The following is a 19893-nucleotide window of genomic DNA, read 5'->3' on the forward strand; positions in this document are numbered from 1 at the left end:
CCCAGAGGTCTTTGAGCCAGGGAAAATAAGAGAAAAACTGAATCAAGGTCATGGATGATGACCCCAAAGGAGATTTTTGGCTACATGAAGATGGAAAACATGGCATCTTAGAGATATTATGTGTAAAATAGGAGTCTCTCAAAACTGCCAATCAGCATATGAGACTCAAGGGGAGGTTCATCTTAAGTATCATTTTGAAATTTCTATATTTGCTTCTTAACTCTTTACGAAATCTGGCAGTCTCACCCCAGGTGCCCCAGCTGTCAGTGCAAACTGATGATGGTCTTTAAATTGTTTTAAATTTAGGACTTTAAATGCCATTAGGTTCTGTGCCTTTGCCCTTTCAAGGATTATGTGAGACTTGCAAACCTCACCTTTTTGATTAATTCTTTGTTTCTTTTCCACGGAGTAAGCACCACCACATGAAACAGGGTGAAATGCTGTTGCCACGGTGCTCTTGACACCGGTTGAAATTTGGGGCATGTGTTCAGTAGTTCAGCTGCTTCCCTCACTTTTGCCATTTTTACCGTAATGAAATTTATTTGCCTGAGATCACTCTACGGGCTTTTTAAAGGTTTTCACCACCATGAGTCAGTCTGAAGACAACTTACCCTGCATCTTCTGATTCTGCTGGTATTAAATGTGCAGCCTGGGGTCTGGAGTCTCAGGCTTTGCCCATGTACTTTTGCAGCCACACTGCCACACTTGCAAGTCCTCATGGGTGGGATTCATCTGACCACAGATACCAGCATCTGTGCTTAAATAAGCATTGAGATTCCTGCACCTTTGTAACACCTGCATTTGTTGTAACCCTACAGCAGCTCCTAAAATACATTGGGTGAATTTTCCCTTGAAAGTGCATGTTTCACCAGGAATAAACGCATCCTGGTGTGACATGTGCCTCACAGACATCTACTGTCATGTGAGATGGATTCTACCCTACATGACCAAGCTTTCCCAGTGAGAATTTTTCTCCAAAGACAAGAGGAGGTTACTGAAAGAAGAAAGCCAGTGAGGTGAAGAGTGGGAATAAACCCCAAACCACACCTTACTCCCCTGCAAGATTGTTATCTGCCCGTGTCTCTCACCCCTTGAGCTATCACTCCTACTCTCCCTTTCGGGCTGAAAGCAGCATGCTTTGGAGCAAAGCCAAAGCCAAACTTGAACCAACAAAAGCCTGCTGTGCAGAAGACGACTCTGCACCGGCTGATGGAGTTTGCTGTACCACTGCCTCGTGCTTTGGCCACGCTTTCTGCACAGCACAGGGTGCTCCTTATCATGTGCCTCTCCTCCCCTCTGCAACTGCACACAGCTGAAATGGTTTTGGCAGTGAAGAGGGCTCCACCGATCCCAAATTCATGTCCTGGGGGGCTGAGACATTGACCGCTGGAACGCTGCCCTCAAGTAATCGATCGGGCAGGGTGGCACGCAAACCTCACGCTGGCCAACCAGCAACAAGTTGGGGTATTTCCTCATTCTCTGGAAAGGAACCACTATTTGCTTAGCAGAGGCCATCGCCCGAAAACATCGCTGTGCCTCTCTCGGGCTGCCACACTCCAGGACAGGGGAGCTGGGAAGCTGGACACAGGCCGCGGAAGCTCTGGGGCCTGGAGGCCATCCTAAGCCCATATAAAAGGTAAGCAGTGGTATTTCTTCTCTCAGCATTACAAAACAAAACGTTCTAAAACCCTAGCTTGAAATTAGAAGCTCACTCTCACCGCCTGGCCTAACGAAGCTGCAGAGAGTGCTTTTGTTTGCTGAATTAATAAAGCATTTTGAGTGCTTCTGGCAATCCAGATTGTTTTCCTAAGCTGTAGTAACACGGCCAGATCCTCTCTGTCATGTGCACAGGTCAACGAGCTGCATTGATTTGGGCGGTGGAGGCTCTCGTTAGAGCTGGCGATTGATGGTTGCCTGAGTTCTCCTTGCAGTGTGAATTGGTGTTGAGATAGGTCAAGGGCCGGATCCTTCCCGGCGCAAACCTGAGTTCTCCCAGCCAAAGCAGAGTCCTGCTCCTGAGCTCCAGGTGAGAATTTGGCCCTGCGGCTACATGCGAGAGATGCGGAGGAGAGAGTGCAGCTCCCCGACAAGACCGAGCTGTACGGGAGGAGAAAAGGCTGTGCCCATGCTTGTTCGCTCCTCTCCGCGGGGGGAGCAGGTGAAGCTGGGCAAACAAGTGGAAAAGCAAAATGGGGAATGAAAGGGGAGAGCAGGCAAAGGTCAGCATAATAAAAAATACCAGATGCATTTGGCATTTGGAGAAAGACAGTTAAAATACCCTTTATCCTTCTTTTTTTTTTTTTTTCCACTTCCATCCCCTCCCTGCTTCATCCTTCCTTTGCACATTGCCAGTCTGGTCAGATTTTTATCTTTTTAAGTCAGGGCTTTTTTCCAGATGCTTGCAAAATGCCCTGCCCAATTTTGAGCATTATATAAACAATAGGTAATGACCATAAACCAAGTTAAACGTTCCTTTCTGAAATAGTTTAGTGCCAGATAACTCGTTTTAAAGCTGGATTAGAATGCATAATGTGATTATAAAGTACTCAGCAGATAATGCATATAAGCAGAGTGCTCTTATTAAATTCATAGCAACAGAGAACAATGCAATTTTTTGCTGTAGAAATGCAAACTCAGAAGTCTCTGGCAATTGCAGAGCCCTCACAGCAATATGCTGAATCCCTTTAAACTAGAGGTCTGAGGACACTGGTCTGTCTTCATGCCTTACCTCACCTTTTTGCTGTCTTCCTTCTGTCATCAAAGCCGGGCTCAGTCTGTCTCTGGTTGTCTCAAATATCTTCATACTGCCTTCTGCCTGGGCTTTTTTGTTTGGGAACCCAACCTGGATTGATTTCTGTACTCCTACTCTGCTTAACATCTCCCCAACACCAACTTTTGACACAAAACTTTCAGGATTAGCCAATGCACATGACTAAATTGAGGCAGGTTTCACTGTTTACTGCCTTGGCTATTACAAAAACTATTTGCACGTAGCAAGCGTAGGCTTGTGTGTGTGCATGGGTGCATGTGTATAACACAGGTGTGTGTAACAAAATGGTGGGTATCCAGATCCCCCTTTTATATTTTACTTGCTGATCGTAAAGCAAAACCTCTTTTGTCATAAATTACCAGCTTTCTCTGAGGACAGAAATCTGCAACATTTTATCTTATGCATTTGGAAACCTGGAGCTGGAGTGAAGTTATAAGAATCACAGCATGGTTTGGGTTGGAAGGGACCTTAAAGCCCACCCAGTTCCAGCCCCCTGCCATGGGCAGGGACACCTCCCACCAGCCCAGGTTGCCCAAAGCCCCATCCAGCCTGGCCTTGAGCACCTCCAGGGATGGGACATCCACAGCTTCTCTGGGCAATCTGTGCCAGGGCCTCACCACTCTCACAGTGAAGAATTTCTTCCTAATATCTAATTTGAATCTACTCTTTTTTTTTTTTTTTTTTTTTTTTTTTTTAGTTTAAAACCATTTCCCCTTTTCTTTTCACTGCAATTCCTGGTAAAAAGCCTTTCTCTGTCTTTCTTATAAGCTCCTTTTAGGCACTGGAAGGCTTCTATAAGGTCTCCTCTTCTCCAGGCTGAACAACCCCTGATTGTGAAGAAGTCATGATCAGTTTGTCCCATAAAGTTAATGGCAGTGTGAAAGTTCAATAACCTCAGTTGCAATAGTCTGAAATTTCCAACCTTCCATGGAGAAATATCTGTGGATCCAGCTTTGTATTGATCAGCCTTCTCTTGTTGGCTATAGATTGCAGCACAGGTGTAGTATGAGCTGGGGTTGTTTACTTCAGTGAAGGGAGATTTAATAGCAGCCTACAGCAGGCTTGGAAAGGAATAATGAAGGTGATGGAGAGATAAGAGGATAAAATGCGAAGCAAATGCAACATTTGCAGCTTGTGAGGTTCAGACAGGACAGGAGGAAAGATGTTTTCACCCAGATGCTGTGGCAGCCCTGCAACAGGTCCTCAAAGGGCATCATTTTAGCTATGGGGGTTTCAAGGCTCTGCCACACAAAACCATGGCCGATGCAGAGCTGTAGTGCTGGTGGCATTCAGCTTTCAGCAAGAGGTTGGACTGCAGACCTGCAGAGACCTCTTCCAACCAGAGCCTCATTTGTGTCAATTATTTGATTTTAACAGATGATTCGTTGATCTTAGAAGAAAAACCTGACCAATGTGAAGTGTTAAGCTGCAGTTTTACACGTTATGGTGAGATGGCTCTGTGACCTGCCTTTGGCAAATAGCCCCCAAACTTGATGTACGTATGCTTTTTTAAATCAGCTTCCTAGGACTGCCATCCCAGGCAACCTGAAGCTCCTACACATGGCCTTAGCCCCACCATGAGTCTGCCAATAGGGTATCAATTTGTGTGGTCACAGTGGTGTTCCCAGTGGACAGACAGTCATCCATTAACAACTAAAGTGTACATCTCCATTCATTTAATGCCAGCTCGTTTACTCCTGACAATTTTAAATAAATCCAATTAAAGCAATCCAGTCTGGAATAATTCCAGTTTAAATGAAGACTCTGAAGGGAACAGACACTGTATAACAATATTACCTATAATATTGTATAACAATATTACCTGTGTATGTCTGAGCTGGAACATTTCTTGCCACACATCTGATTCTTCTTTCATTAGAGAAGAAAACTGCTGAAATCCCATGCCTGTGACACCACAGTAACCCAGACCTATCTGCGTCTTTCCTCAGCAGCAAGCTACCATGTGCACAGGGAAGTGTTCAAGGTGCATTGGCATCATCCTGTTCCCACTGGCTCTGTGTGCTATAGTCTCCAACATCCTCCTCTACTTCCCCAACGGGCAAGTCCTGCAGCTCAGTGAGATAACCGATCTGGTCTGGTTCTTCCATGGCATTCTGGGAGCTGGGATACTGGTAAGAGAGAAGTGTTGCTTCTGCTTCTTATGTTTTGTTGGACCTCTTAATTAAAAAAAAAAAAAAAAGGTCATAGCAATATCTTGTGCACAAATATCTGAGCAGCTTAACTGGGAAGGTGGCGTACAAGACTGAGAAAGTGCATTCAAGACTGGCAAAGCCCCCTGTCATGAGAATAAAACATATTCCTGAAATTGGGAACTCTGGGTCAGGAAGAAGCAATAGGACTGTCCTTCCACTGGGAGAAGGGTGATGTGGGTGTTCATGTCTCAGTAAGTTAAAACAATGCTGAGCTCCTAAGTTCATCTGGAGATGGTGAGTTTTCACACTTTCCTTATTCCTCTAATTGATTTTATTCTCACAAAAAAAAAATATTAAGGACAACACTGAAATGTGTTTCAGAAGGTGCTCATTAGAGACCCTGCCAACACTGTGTGAACGTGAAGCTGCAAATGGCTTAAATCCCAAATGCCTCCTGTGTTCCTCCACAGCCACCTCCTTCTGGATTCAGTCTGGCATGTGTGTGATGCTCTGTGACCAGTTCTCCATTCCACCACTCAGGAAAAATTGTTTCCATCTGAATATCCATAACCAGAAGGGAACATGATTGGGAACACTGATCTTTCCGGTTCACCAGAAAGCTGCTCCTTGTACCTTCTTTGTTATACGCCCAAGTGCAGATAAAAAGCCAAGCGAGTGGCATACATATGACAAGCACTGGCTGTTATGCAGCCTAGGCAGATGGTAAATTGGCACAGAGCTGGTACCTGCACATCAAAAAAAAAAAAAAAAAAAAAAAAAAAAAAAAAAAAAAAAAACACAACTGAATATTTAAGAATAATTAACTTAGAAAGAAGCAAATCTCATTCAGTCAGCCCATGATGCAGCTTCCATTTAAGTCTATGGAAAAACTACAATGGATGTGGTTCAAACTCATATTTCCCCCAGCAGAAATGTGGTATAGGATCATTCAATAAATTGTTCTCCACCAGCAGCTTGCCTCCTTCTTCTTCCAGCTGCCACTCGGGCAAATTACTCACCTGAGCTTGAACATAAGCATGAGTGTGTGGAAGGCAGCCTAAAGGAAGAAGTGGAACTACATGAGAGACCTGTGGAAAATTTGTATCACTGCAAGCCCAGGAGTCATTGGCGTTCAATGAAAGGAAAGGCAGATGTTAAGCGTGAGAGCATCACAGACTCATTCAAAATGTGCCTTCTTTTAAGGCCTCCACAGAGGATTGCCTGTGGCCAGCACTGCATACATCAAAAATGAGAACAGAAAGTGAGAGGGGAGGAAAAAATTGCGCTGACCTCGAAAACTCAGATGGCAGCACTAGGACTAATTATTGATCCACTAACAACGGCATTGGGTGTGCGCTTTTTCCAAAAAGCAGCGTGACAAATGCCCGCAGGTGAAGAATAAGGAAAGAAAGCATGATCATCAGCTCCTTATTCTAAGTGATGGAAGCATGAAAATGGAGACTGGCTTCTGGGCCATGCAGAAAAGTAACGCAAGCGGCAGGAGTTTCCCATGACCGGAGCCTGGGCTCTATCCTAGCTCCCCAGTGAGAACAGACCAGGCTGCATGGCATTTCCCCATGCCAGGAAACCTGCCTCCACCTGGGGTCTTAATCCATCAGCTGATACCCAGACCATCAGCACACCTCTTGGCTGAGCAGACAGCCCCACTCATCCCTCCTCATCCACTGCTTCTCTAATGGAAATTTTATATGACATGAGAACCTCTCCATTTTCTTATTTCCAACATTGAGGGTGTAAAGAGGAAGGCTATCTCCATGTGTCACAGTAACATCCTTCCTGATGGAAAGCCTAAGTGGAGGGAAATGCCTGTCTGAGACATAGCTCACACACAGCCCTCGTTTTAGTGACAGCAGCCAAATCTAGCAAATTCCTGTTTCCAATCAAATGGCAGAAGTTTATAATCAGGCACTGGAAAAAAAAAAAAAAAAAGGAAAAAAAGAAGGAGAGAGAGAAAGAGGGAGAAAGAGAGAAAGAGAGAAAGGAACAGAAAAGAAAATAAAAGAACAAAGAAAAGAAAGGAAAAGAAAAGAAAAAGAAAGCTTCCAGGCAAACCCTTCATCCTTAGCCAGGCTAATAAAAGAACAGTGCCCACAGCTTAGATGGGAAACCTCTGAAGAAAAAGATGGCCCTGGAGGAAAGGGCAGTGTTAGCTCTCCTCAGAGCCAGATAACATGCCAGAGCTGGGGATGCCATGGGGATCGCCTGTGATTATTTAAGAACTGGCTTTTTTCAGGAAGAGGAAAGTCTTTTAAACAATTCTCTCCATCTGCGGGCCTCCAACTGTTGTCCAATGACCACTGCTCATGCTGGAGGCTGCCTCTGAGGGGTGCATAAAATACAACTAAAAGGAAATCCACTGGAAAATATTTATGGTCTGCAAGACTAAGCAGGTTTCATAGCACTGTCCTACATAGTATAACATGGATATTCGCACTATAAACATAAATTCCCTGAGCCTCATTCACCTTGGACATTCTGCTCTTCCTCTCCTACATGGGGCAACATCTTTCCAGCATTTTGTCAGGCTGTTTTTTACAGCGTTTTCCTTTTCCATTTTTTTTTTTCTCCTTTCATTGACTTTACAGAGACCATTTCCTAGTTTGTCTAATACTTATCTCCTTACATTGCTCTGTGAGATGCCTACACAGACAGTGGTGGGCAGAAGGCAGGCAGCAGGAGTGCTTTGGCTGCACAGTTGGACCCACAAAAGCTTTCTTGCCCTCTAGCTACCAAACCTTATGCAGCCTTTCCTATCTCCAGAGCACCTGTGTAAGGTGGCATTATGTCCTGAGACATGGATGGTTGCTGACTCCGCTATATCTGTCCAGCTCTACCTGCTCATTACCATGGAGAAAGCTGATGTGAATTGGGATTTTCCTGCTGAGTGAAGTCCATCATGTAGGTTTGCCAGAAGCTTAGTACAAAGAACAGAAGTTAGATGTGTTTCAGGAAGTTTAAGACTGACTCCCCAATTATAATTTAGAGCAGGGTGCTCAGAAGATTTAGACTGTCATAACTCTTGCTGCAGGGATGAATAAATTTAGTTAGATTCTGATGAAGTGAAAGTCAAGAGGGAAAGGTTTTCTTCTGCCTCATGGAAATTTATACTCCCTCAAGAAAATGTTTTTATCTTTTTTTTTCTTTTTTTTTTTTTTTTCATAAACATTCAGAATTCCCATCCCAGAACAGGAAATATCCTAGTGCTTAAAACACTGAACTGAGACAGAGGAGGGAGAACAAACTCTTCAGCAAGAAGCACCATCACAGCTGGTGCAACTCATGGAGAAGTGCTAGAAGGTGGTTTGCATTTGAGGAACATGATACCCCAGCTCCTAGACTTTAAAAACCATCCAAGCAGAAGTACTGCACGCCAATTCTGTGATTCTATGATTTCTATGAATTAAGCTTGTGCTTTTCTCACAGGCTATTCTGCCGGCGTTCATGATGCTGGGAGCAGGCGGAGCAGGATGTTGCGCTAACAGTTGTGGGGTAAGTAGATGTGTTGAAATGGCACTACAGGGTTTGCACAATAGCTCTTAAATGGCTGCTCAGCAGACGGAAACGTACAATGACAAACCGTCACACCACCATCAACAGCCAAGTCAGGGAAATGCAGAAGAAGAGCTTGATCTGCAGCGTCCCTGGGCTGGGGCTGAGATCTCAGTTAGCCAACAGGAATGTTATGATGTTACAGCCACTGATATGAGGGAAATCATACTCAGCCAGGGAGGTACAGGAGCACTTAGCCACAGTGCAGAGGGTAGAGGGAGACAAAGACACTCTACCTCACCCTACATAAAGTAAAGCATGGCTCCAGCTTCCTCCTGCTTGAAGTGATCCTAAAAATTGAGAGAGTTGCCCATTACTTCTGCTTTCTTCTTTCTGGTCCTCTTTCCTCCATACCCCTCAATGGCAATTTGCTTTTCCATAGATTCATCCCTGCTTACCTGTATGGGCAGATAATTCACCTGCTTTTCTGGTCCAGGCTAAAGCCTGAGCCGCTGCAGCTGGCACTGAGGAACCAGCTCGGCTTCCCAGTGTCTGGTCACCAGGCAAGGCTTTGACACACAGCATGTGTTTGCCCAAGGGTTATGTACATGAGAGGTGTAAATGTAATTTGGGCTCTATGTCATCCACACAAAGGCCAGAGAGATTTTTTCCCTTGATAATTAAGAATGAAACAGCATTTTATACAGACATCTTCAATAATCTTCAAGCCCAGGGCACAGACTTCTGTGCAGCCATTGTTATTAGCAAGAATAAACTTACTTAGAAATGTTGGGTTTTTTTTAAGTCTTCTTCCCTCCCAGAAGCAGCCTGTAACAAGAGATTCCATACAATAAAGCATCTCTTCTGTACTCTTCAATTATTATTTAGTTTGATCTGTGAGGTGACCTTTACCTCTTCAAGTTGTTTTACTTTACTTGGTTCATTATTCATAATACCAAAATAACATTCTTAGTTGGGATGTCAGCAAGTACATCATGTCAGTGAGTACAAGGGACATGTCATTACACTGATTTTACTATGTGTCCTGTGCACAGCAAGCAGGATTTGCTAGCGATGGCCAAGTAGGCCAGTCACAGGGCTGGGATGTGAGCTTTGGCACGGTGAGCCCAGTGCCACAGCCAGCTGCTTATCCAGATTATGAGTGATATAGAAAGCAGTGGTGAAAAACGGCAGTGCTGTGGGTGTTCCCATGCCTTGCTGAACCTAGTAAGTGGGGAAATTTATCTGGTCTGGGCTCAGTTCAGTCTCCACTCTCCCTTCATCCCAACCCTAAATATTACACAGACGAGTCAAATGTCCCAGGAGAGGCTGGGTTTGCTCCTTCAGCCCACTGACTAAGGTGGCAGCACAGTGGCAGACTAAGGTGGCAGACCTCCATGTGCTCCCCACCACCACCATTTCACTGCCCGAGATGGTGCTAGCTATGGCCCACAGTGGCTAAGTATGCTGTCTGCACCTTCCCAGCACTGAGATATTTCGTACAAATTGTTCCCCCTCTTCCTTGTTTGCTGTTAGAGGTATACACCAAAAACATTTTTGAGAAAATAGTTTATGTTCTACAGTATCTGTAGGAAAAGAGCCAATGGCCAGATGATGAAGCTACTGATAAGAACTTTTCTTTTTAAAGAAAAGTTTTGGAGAGGACAGTGTAGCTTTGAAATGGTTGTCTGGGACTGTGGAAACTGTCCACCTCTTAAAAGTGGAAAAGGGTTCAGCTGTACAAGTCATCCTATGACTTAAACATAGAAATGAGATGAAGGCATGAGCAAAAAGTGAGTTGCTATGGATGGCATTAAAATATTTCCCCTGCACAGCCCTTGGGGAAGAGTGATTTCCAAGCATGGAGAAACATGGGTTTTGGACTCAATGTTCCTGGTGGATCTCTTCCAACTCAGGATATTCTCTAATTCTATAGAAGAAGTAACTTCCGTAGGGAGATCTGAAGACCAATGATGTGCTTCTTCAGGAGAAGAAGCCTTACAGAAATGTTGCCTTGGGAACAGTGGGAAGACATGCACTGAGACCCACGGCAGGGTGGCTCAGACACCCTGACCATACGGGCTGCACCCAGGGCTGGATGGTGTGAGTCACCAGATGCTGGAGAGTAGAGGAGCTCTGGGGCTGGTTCCAACATGCACCATGGAAGCTGCTTCCCAAGGTGCCAGAGCTCCCTGCAAGGTGGCTCTGGGATGAGCTGGGTCCCTAGGTTTGGTGTCTTGTCCACCGACATCCATCCACTGGCAGGGAAATAGCCCTCGCTGGAGCTACTCAGGAGTCACTGTGGTCTGAAGGATAACTCAGCCACCTTTTTAATTTTTAAGCTAAAAAAACTAAAGAGCTAAAATAAAGCTAAAAAATAGCTTTAGCTATTTTTTGAAAAAAAAAAAAAAAAAAAGCTAAAAAAATAGTAATTGGAATGACTATTCAATCAGAATATAACCATTTTCCTCGGGGTTGGGACCTCATCCTATGATAATTTGATAATTTGTGCAATTCCTGGTTTAATAGACCGAGACTTCATCACAGTCTTTACATGCAGCTGGAATATCAACAACAACAGTAAGAATAATTACCGTATTTCTCATCCTTTTATTCATCATATTAAGTTGTCCAGTTCACAGTGATTATGTTCTGCATTGAGTAATTTTTTTTTCATTAATCCATTTTAAGTTGTTGCCTGCAAAAACACCTAGATGGCTTGTTGTTCTTGCTTTATGAAGTAATGACTTTGGAAAGTAACAGATTTAGAAAGCTTCAGTGTCCTGCAGCTCAGCATGTACACAACTGAAAACACCTGCTGTGCTGGCATAATGAGGAAAAAAGGCCCCTAAAATACAGCACATGTCATTGCATCTTCAAGCATACTCAGTATTTCACTCTACACCTTTCTGAGGAGTTACTAGTAGAACAAGAATAGCCATAGCATCTTTCCAGACCAGCAAAGCTAGATAAGTGAGATATATGGATAACCAGGCAGGATATTAATTCTTAAAATAAAGTAACAATAATAATTAATAAATAAATAAACATAAACAAATAAATAACACACAGAGAAGAAAGAAAATCTGTATGAGAAAAAAGCCAGAGGAAAAAAGAGCAGTAGAGAGCACTACCATTTGGGACAGGAGGAACTTGGTAACTTTACCAAAGCAGCTGATGCAAATGCTCAAGGAATGAATGCTAGAAACTTTCATTAGCTCCACAAAAACAAATCAATTTTGTGAAGGATAAAGCATGATAATGGTAAAAGAAAGTTGGGAAAAATGATCAGCAAAACCTCTGCAAGAGGTAGAGAACTGGCCAACACTACTCAAAACTAAATATTTCAATAAACGCAAGCATCTCAGCTTAGACTTCACGTTGCAAGTGAAGATCCAAATGAGGAAATAAAAATGCAAAATAAAAAAGTGATAAGTGAAAATGGTATAAATAGGGAAAATGTTGAATGGTTGAGATGATGAGATAGTTTTATTAACTGATGCAACAGTTAATAAAATTGTTAGATTGCCATAGAATATGGGACAAAACCTCTAGACAATCTCCAGAACAGTAAATATAATGGGTAAAAGCCACCCTGTGTCTAGAAAATGCTGAGAAGAGCCAATTTAACAGCCGCATCTATTTCAGAGTCCCCTTTCAGCAGCAAGTAAAATAAATCTTTGACTACGTGATCATAGGTACAGTAAAGGAAATACGTGAAATGAAGCCAACCATGCAGCCAAGAGATTCCAAACGAGAAAATCGTGTGTCAAAGAACAGTCATGAAAGACAGCACTGACAAGTACTTCTGGTACTAGTACTAACCACTATCAAACATAGTAACAGCAAGAGACCATTTGACTTTTTCTATCATGATTGTCATTGGGACTCCCCATACTGCTGTGTTGTAATGAAACTAATTATTATTATAATTAAGATCATTTAGCCAAGATGTAGATACACAGATGAAGTAAACAGAAAACAGATCAGGAGAAATGGTTCAGCTAGGCAGGAGCTTCAGACATGGTATCAGTCACTCACCTTCACAGCGAGGCATAGCTGGTGATCTTATTATGAGAAGCAGGGCATCGGCTACAACACAGGCTCTGCCTTGGTCCAGGACAGTATTCCACATTATCCACATTTTGCTGACCATGACGCTCTGCTAAGATGCAACTCAGACAGCATGCAGATAAAGACAGAAAGAGTGTCCAGCTTGGCAAAAAAAAATAAGACAGAATTATTAATCAGTATGATGAAATAAGTCTCATGAGAAATCCCAGCAACTTGTAGCTCAAGGATTGCTTTAGAAGCAAAGAGCACACAAAATGAGTCAATTCACACACTGGCAATGGGCAAGAAGGCACAGAAAGCAGTAATGTCATCGGCTGGCAAGTTGGAAATTGCATTCACCAGCTTAAACATGTCTGGATAGCGAGGAGTTTTGGAGACTTTGTCACAAATCTCCAAGGTGGACAGTGGATATTTCTATCTGGGTCTGCAGTGCAGAGCTCTGCAGAGCAGCTGACATTAGACCTTCTTTTTGGACTGTTAGATCTCGCCAGTATTTGCTGGCAACAGGGAAATGGGAGGCCTGAGGTGCCTGGCTTCAAACCCAAGCCATGTATGGGAGTGTTTCCCACGTGCTTCCTCAGACTTGAAGGCAGTCCTGCTGCCTTGCCTCTTGACCAGGTCTTCTCCTGGCTCTGTCGGCCTGCTCCACAGAGTTTCTGCTCTCTTCTCCTTCTTGGCAGAACTGCAAACAATCACAAGTCCTTGTTAAGGATTCTTGACTAGACTTGTGGAAAGTCTGCCATAGATACAACATTAGTAGCACCTGCCAGAGCTTCTTGCTCCTAAATGCAAACTGCAACCAAATACATCCCATCCATTAAGGAAAACTACCCCAACACAGAACAAAAGGAGCACTTCCATGGGAGTAGTGCATGACATGGCATTTGAAGTCACCACTGGTTTGTTGCCACACACAGCATAGTTAGATTCTTCAACATGAACAGTGGAAACCACACTTCATGCTGTTACAAAGGGAAGGAAAGGAACAATAAGAAAGGCTCTGTTCCATTCCTCATCAACTGGCAAAAATAGCTATTATATCTTCTGCTGCTTTCATACCTGGTTCAATAATTGCTTGCTCTTTGGCTTCTGTTGGTTCAAGGGCTGAGAAGGGTGTTCTTGGAGAAGAGCTGGAAATGCTAAGGAATGTGATATCATCATGGAATGGTTTGGGCTGGAAGGGACATTAAGGACTACCCATTTCCATGGGCAGGGACATGCCCATGTCCATGGGAACGACACCTCCCACCAGACCAGATTGCTCCAAGTCCCATCCAGCCTGGCCTTGAGCACCTCCAGGGATGGGGCATCCACAGCTTCGTTGGGCGCAGAGGACAACATCAAGCCAATATTGCCTTCCTATTGCCTTCATACTGGCTTTTTGAAGGAAGACATAATATTTATAATAATAAAAAGAAATTATTACAACTCTGGTCTTAGCCACTTTTAAAAGCAGAACTAGTACAATCTGAAATCCTTTAACATCTAGGACACCTGCACTAGTCAGGAGTCAACTATTTTTTATCCCACATATATCATGATATGACTTTTAGCATATAGTAGGAAACAAGAAGTTTCATTCCCACTAATTGTAAGCTTTCTGGTCATTTAATGCTGAAGGTCTTTTCCCTTTCAGATGCTGCTGTCGGTGTTTCTGTCTCTGCTGGGACTTGCAGGAGGAGTGTATTGTGTAGTCCTCTCCTCAATGGCTCTGACTGGGGGCCCTCTGTGTGACACAGGTGATGGAGAGTACATCTACCCTTTCAGGAACAACACTCTGGAGTGAGTATGACTTGCAGGCTCCTCCAGCCTTGCTTTCCCTGATCCACACCTTCTTAGAGGAAATCTGAATTTCTCTAAAATGGACTGGTGGTCCACCTTGTCTACACCTGAATTCACATTCCTTTGAGCCAGCATGTTCCAGCTGGTCATCTCCTTGACCAAGGGCTTACATGTGGGCAAGGTGCCTGAGTTTCTTCCATCGTGCTTGTCAGCAGCCCTTTGTGCAAGATGCACCACGCTTTCAAAAGGCTGCTGAGCAATGAGCTGTGACTCTCATCAGTCAAAAGGAAGTATTTGACAACCATGCCACGTTAATCTGTTAAATCATCATGAATTGTGTCTACTCTGCTTAATTGCTTAATTTTGAAAAGCAAAGCAAAGACTTGATTCTTTCAAGTTAACAGTGGCAACCATGATGTTCAAGCCAGAGCTAGAGATGATGGATGTGCTGGGCTGAGGTAACACAGCAGAAATGGAGATTATGGACACCCATTTTAAAACCATTAGGGATCTTTCCCTTTAGTTATTAGCTGTGAAACAAAAGGGAGATTCTTGAGCATGCAGCAAAGTACAGGTGTAGCTCTGTTCCCCAGTCATCAATTACAACCCTGCAAAGGGAATCGTAAAGAGAATCACCACCTTTTACCAACTGTAGGAGAATTTGAGACTCAATTCCCACTGTGCAGACAAGTTCAGAAAATGTAAACCAGAAAATGCCAAGCCTTTTTGTAATGGCGTACAACTGAAAGCATTCTCAAAGCGTAATTTTCTAATACATTGCCAATTATTCTTCTTTATCACAGATACAATTATTTGTTCAACCAGACAACATGGAGCATTTGCAAAGAACCTGAAAACATCATCCTTTGGAATATTGTCCTTTTCTCTATTCTCCTGGCCATCGGTGCGATTGAGGCTGTTCTTTGTTTTATTCAAGTCGCCAATGGACTTATTGGCTGCATATGTGGCACGTGTATGAGGAAAAAGGTTGGTATGCAGTAAAAGGTATCAGAGTGCTTTGCATTCTTACCATTTCTGTATTTTAGGCTCTGATAATGGTACATGATCAGAGAGATATGCACAGCCCATGAATGAGAACCTCTGGAGAGCGGAGGCTGTTCAGATGCATTTGCACATTGTCAGTCTCTCCATCACGTTATAGTCTGGGACAGCTCAGCTCTCAGATACTGCAAAACAGCTGAGAAGTGTGATCTATTGGCATAGCCAGCATGATTGTTTTTCCTATTTATTTATCATACTTCCTATATGATAAAATGTAATGACTGTCCAGTATGTATAAGTGAGAAAGATGAGGATTAGAGGCAGTTTTAATTGGTAGTAAAAATGTTGTTTCACAAAACAGTAGAAAACCTCTTTACAGCTTCATTTATCACCACTGCTTCCTTACCGCTGTTTATTTTCATTGTACAAGATGTTTGCACTACATCTGATATCCCTGTGGAATATTAATCAATCATTTTTCATTCGTTGCCTTTCAGACAAATATTTTGGGAATGTGAACAACCTGCAGGGGATGCCAGGACATGCGCTGAACTGCAAATTCATGTTTAATAAGGATAGTGTATTGTGCTGTATTTATGGGGGGAAGAAAGAAACCCCCAAATATTCAGAAGTTTCAGGAGGGTACATTGCTTTTTTTTTTTTTTCTTTTTTCTTTTTTAATAAAGAAGTCAAGATGGAAAATGGCTAGATCATTTAAATCTGAGACTCCAAATTTTCATCTCTCTAAATATTCCTTCTAAATCTCAAGTACTGCAATAACACAAATCTGTCTGGTCCCAACTGCTGTGCTTGTTCTTAAAATGTAGATGTCCCCAGATAAAAGCTCACCTCTTGCCCTCTTGTGTATATGGGAAACAACCTCTGACAATGTACGCATTTTATCAGCTGCACAAAGCAGATTGTAAATATCTCTGGCTGGACGTAAAGAGCTTTCCTTCCCCCCCAAACCTGCCTTAAGCTCACCTGTCTGTTCCTGTTAACTTGCTACCCAGGACCCAAGTTTACATTAGGACCTGCAGATATGATATTGAGCAGCATGAAGGCAAATGAAGCACACACTTTTCACCCTCCTTCAGACACCCTGGAGCCAAATCCCCTTCTTGTTTGGTATCTTGCTGTCACATCTGGCAAAATCCAGTGTGTTCCTAAATCAGTTCTTCAGGAGAACCTGATAGATGTAGTGGCCCTAGAGGAGCATTTGGATCAATGTAGATGGTAGGTTTTGGAACAATAGTTTAACTAAATACAGTTTAACAAAAAGAAGGAGAACCTCAGCATCAATTTTGCCCTCATGAGACTGTGTAGGAGTCTCATGAATTTCCACACAGGGCTGTTCTAGAACAGATCACGTGCACAAGCAATTAACTGGTGAAGATAAACATTAAATCAATACTGGTAGTAATTACATGCAGCTCAGTAACAAATAAGAGATACAATCTGCAAGGCAACAAATTGCATCAGTGGTGGTGTTACAGCAACAAGGATCCCAACAAGGATCTGCGTAATTCTCCATCATCAACCAAGATCAAGCCCTTGATGCTGAAGTCCATGACTGGCAAATTTCAGGAACCCCATCAGCTCAGTGACTTCCTCCAAGCTCAATTGTATGCCCTTATTTCCCTGAGTCAGGCAAACTGTAAGATAATTGTTTTCCATCCTGAATGCATGCACACAATTATGAAAACTTGAATATATTTAAAGTACGTGGAATCCATTTTTCAAAGAGAGGTATTTATGTTTTCTCTGTCAAATGTTGTTCATATTTCTGCATTGTTGCAAATCATCTGAACAGACCCAGAGTTTCCAGACACACACTGCTGTCTGTGCCATCCTCCAGTGCAGCACACAAAACTCCTCACACAAACTGGTGAAGGAAATGTCAGTTGTGCTAAGTTGAGGAGCACACAGATGCTTCCTTGGAGCACAGCTTCAGTCCTAGAAGCAGGAAACCTGCATTATAAAGTTTAGAAGCACCTTTTGTGAAACAAGTATAAGACCTGTGGAGGGTTGTGAACATGACTAGGTGCATCCAAACTTGCCAGGTGGCTTAAAAAGCTGACGTGCATTGCAAGCAGCAAAGCCTGGGCAATGTACCACCCAAAGCAGACATCAAACTAAAGCCTACTGATTCAGCCAGGAAAAAAAGCCAAGGAGGCAGCTATAAGTAATGTCCAGCATGCAGTCAGACTGAGAGATACTCCACCTGCAGCAGAAAGGCTATTATGAGCTCTTCGTGGTCCTTAACCATCAGCCCTGCCCTCATCGTTTGTCTCCATGACTTTTATCTCAATGAGAGAGCCAGTTTGGGCTGTGCTAGCACCAGGATAAGGAGATACCCACTGGTATGTATCATCCCCACCACAGAGGGGTAAATGTGCTGCCACCATCTGCTTGTACCAAGCTGCCCTGCCCTGGGGGTGTTTGGTGCCATGGTCTGTGCACTGGGGATGTTTGGTGCTACGGCTGTGTACTAATGAGGATGCCATCTGTCCTGACCGCTCTGTAATCATTGGCTTCACTGATACGTGTAAATATTAAATATTGTTATTCTGAAGTTATTTTCTGGTTTCATTTGTGTGACCTAAGCGGCTCTTGACTTCAAACTAGCTCCAGTAGGAACAAAGACAGAATTCAATATTATTCTACATCTACCTTTTATCTATCTATCTATCTATCTATCTATCTATCTGTCTATCTAACTACTTACCTACCTATATCTGTGTCTTCACCCCAAAATATAATGGTCAAAAACTCACACAGACATAATGACCACATATCCATTTAATTTTTCTATTTGTGACTCACCATTGAGTCTCACCACACAGATTCACACAAGGAGCAAAAATGTGTTACTTTCTAATTGAATTACTTCTCTTCCTTCTGCAATTTTAACTTGTGCAGATCAGCCCCCTGCGGAGCTGTGTAGGTTGGAAGAGAAAATACTTATAACAAGTGAGAAAAAATGTGTTTCTGGGATTGATTCGGAATAGGAATAAAACTTTAGACCAAGCACACTATTTGAAAAGCTGTGTTTAGAGACCAATGCTCTGATGTTTTAGCTGCCAGGGTCAAGGACATGATTCAGTACTTGGACTGGAAACCACAGGCTGGTTCACAGGGTCTCATTGCAGGAGAAACCATCTGAAAATTTCAATGCAAATGGCTCAGATGCCTCAGGCCCCCGTGCTCTGTTTCTCTTGACACACAGAGGGAAGCAAGCCAGTAGAAAGGTTGGCCCCTGCAGATGTCCTTGTTCCATGGCTTCTGCTCTGCTGTCCTTGCCCAGTCTTGTTTCTCTCCCTCAGTGGAGCTGCTCGTGGGCAAACACTCCTTTGCAAACAAGCTTTAAAAAAAAAAAAAAAAAAAACATGAAAGAATCGATAAACCAAAAAAAAAAAAAAAAGCCATTTCCAAATTTTCAGAATACTTTATTATGTTTCCCACAGCGCACAAGCTCAGTGGGCTTGTCCCTTTCCAGAGCAGCCACAGGGGACAGCCACCCTTCTGAAATGCCCCTTCCCCAGGGGACACCTCTCACCCTCTCAGCCACCCTCTCCTCTTGTTCCCACGGGCCTCAGAGGGGTGTCTGAAGCTCATCATCAATAGTTAGTACATTTAACACAGCAAGGCAGGACAGGAGCTTTTTTGAAGGCACAAAGGCATTTTGTTCATCTTTTCTTCCAGTCAGTTAGCTGCAAAGCTGAGTAGCTGTAAGTGCTCTCTACAGTGCAGATCATTTCCAGCATAGACAGAAAATTTCCCTGGCACCCAGAACTCCTCAATATCTTCCAAACACTCGTTCATTTTTATCTGTTTAAATTTCTTACTTCAGAGTTTGTGCCATCAAGGGCAAGTGATAGGGGGACAGTAAGAGCCCAGATGAGCATCCCACTGGTTTGTCCTTAGGGCCATTGGATATCCTTGCTGCAGGTCTAGAAGGACTTGTGCCTCCCACAGGAGCTCTGCAATGTCTGCCTGCCCATGGGGACATCTCAGAGGCTTGAGAGCATCTCAGGTAGCACCAGACATCTCCATATTACCAGCCAAATCCAGCCCTGAAACACCTCTTGGCTACCTCAACACTGCTCTTACAAGCGGACCTGAGTATAGAGATCTGCCTTCACCCTGTTCTGCCTCGTAGGGTGACCTAAAATAGGTCACTGAATCACATCCCAAAATTGCATATTTCTCTCCCTGGGTTAGGGAGGGAGCTCGGAGTGGCTGGCACAGCAGCTGGCACCCTGAGCTGCAGCCCTCCATCGCGAGCAGGAGATGAACCCCACATCCCATATCCTTCAGTAATTGGGATTTTGTCTTTTTCTTTTCTTTTTGAAATAGATGCAATAGCTGAGAGTCACCTAGTGGCAAAAGGGCACAACGACAGACTCAATGAGGAATCGGTCTTAATATGACCTGATGCTCGTACAATCCTTCTTGTGGACACTGTACATCAGCAAAACCACTCCAGCTTCATGAAAATTACCTTATGCACAATTTTTCTCTAGTCTCCTCCATCCCACTGTGTAGTTTTTCCTTTTTTGCTTGTGTTTTGTCCTACCACATTTGCCCTACACCCCTCTA

General features: G+C 43.4%; 1 protein-coding gene across 1 annotated transcript; it reads left to right on the top strand.

Moving 5' to 3' along the window:
• The first annotated feature begins 4731 nt into the window (after window positions 1-4731).
• On the top strand, window positions 4732-15928 carry LOC116501995 (transmembrane 4 L6 family member 1-like). The gene is made up of 5 exons (XM_032207666.1): window positions 4732-4902; window positions 8368-8433; window positions 14144-14289; window positions 15093-15276; window positions 15789-15928. Exons 1-5 carry the CDS (start codon window positions 4732-4734, stop codon window positions 15807-15809), a joined length of 588 nt encoding a protein of 195 aa, XP_032063557.1. The 3' UTR covers window positions 15810-15928.
• The last annotated feature ends 3965 nt before the right edge of the window (window positions 15929-19893 follow it).

This window comes from Aythya fuligula, chromosome 1 (assembly GCF_009819795.1).
Source record: "Aythya fuligula isolate bAytFul2 chromosome 1, bAytFul2.pri, whole genome shotgun sequence".
Lineage (NCBI taxonomy): Eukaryota > Metazoa > Chordata > Aves > Anseriformes > Anatidae > Aythya > Aythya fuligula.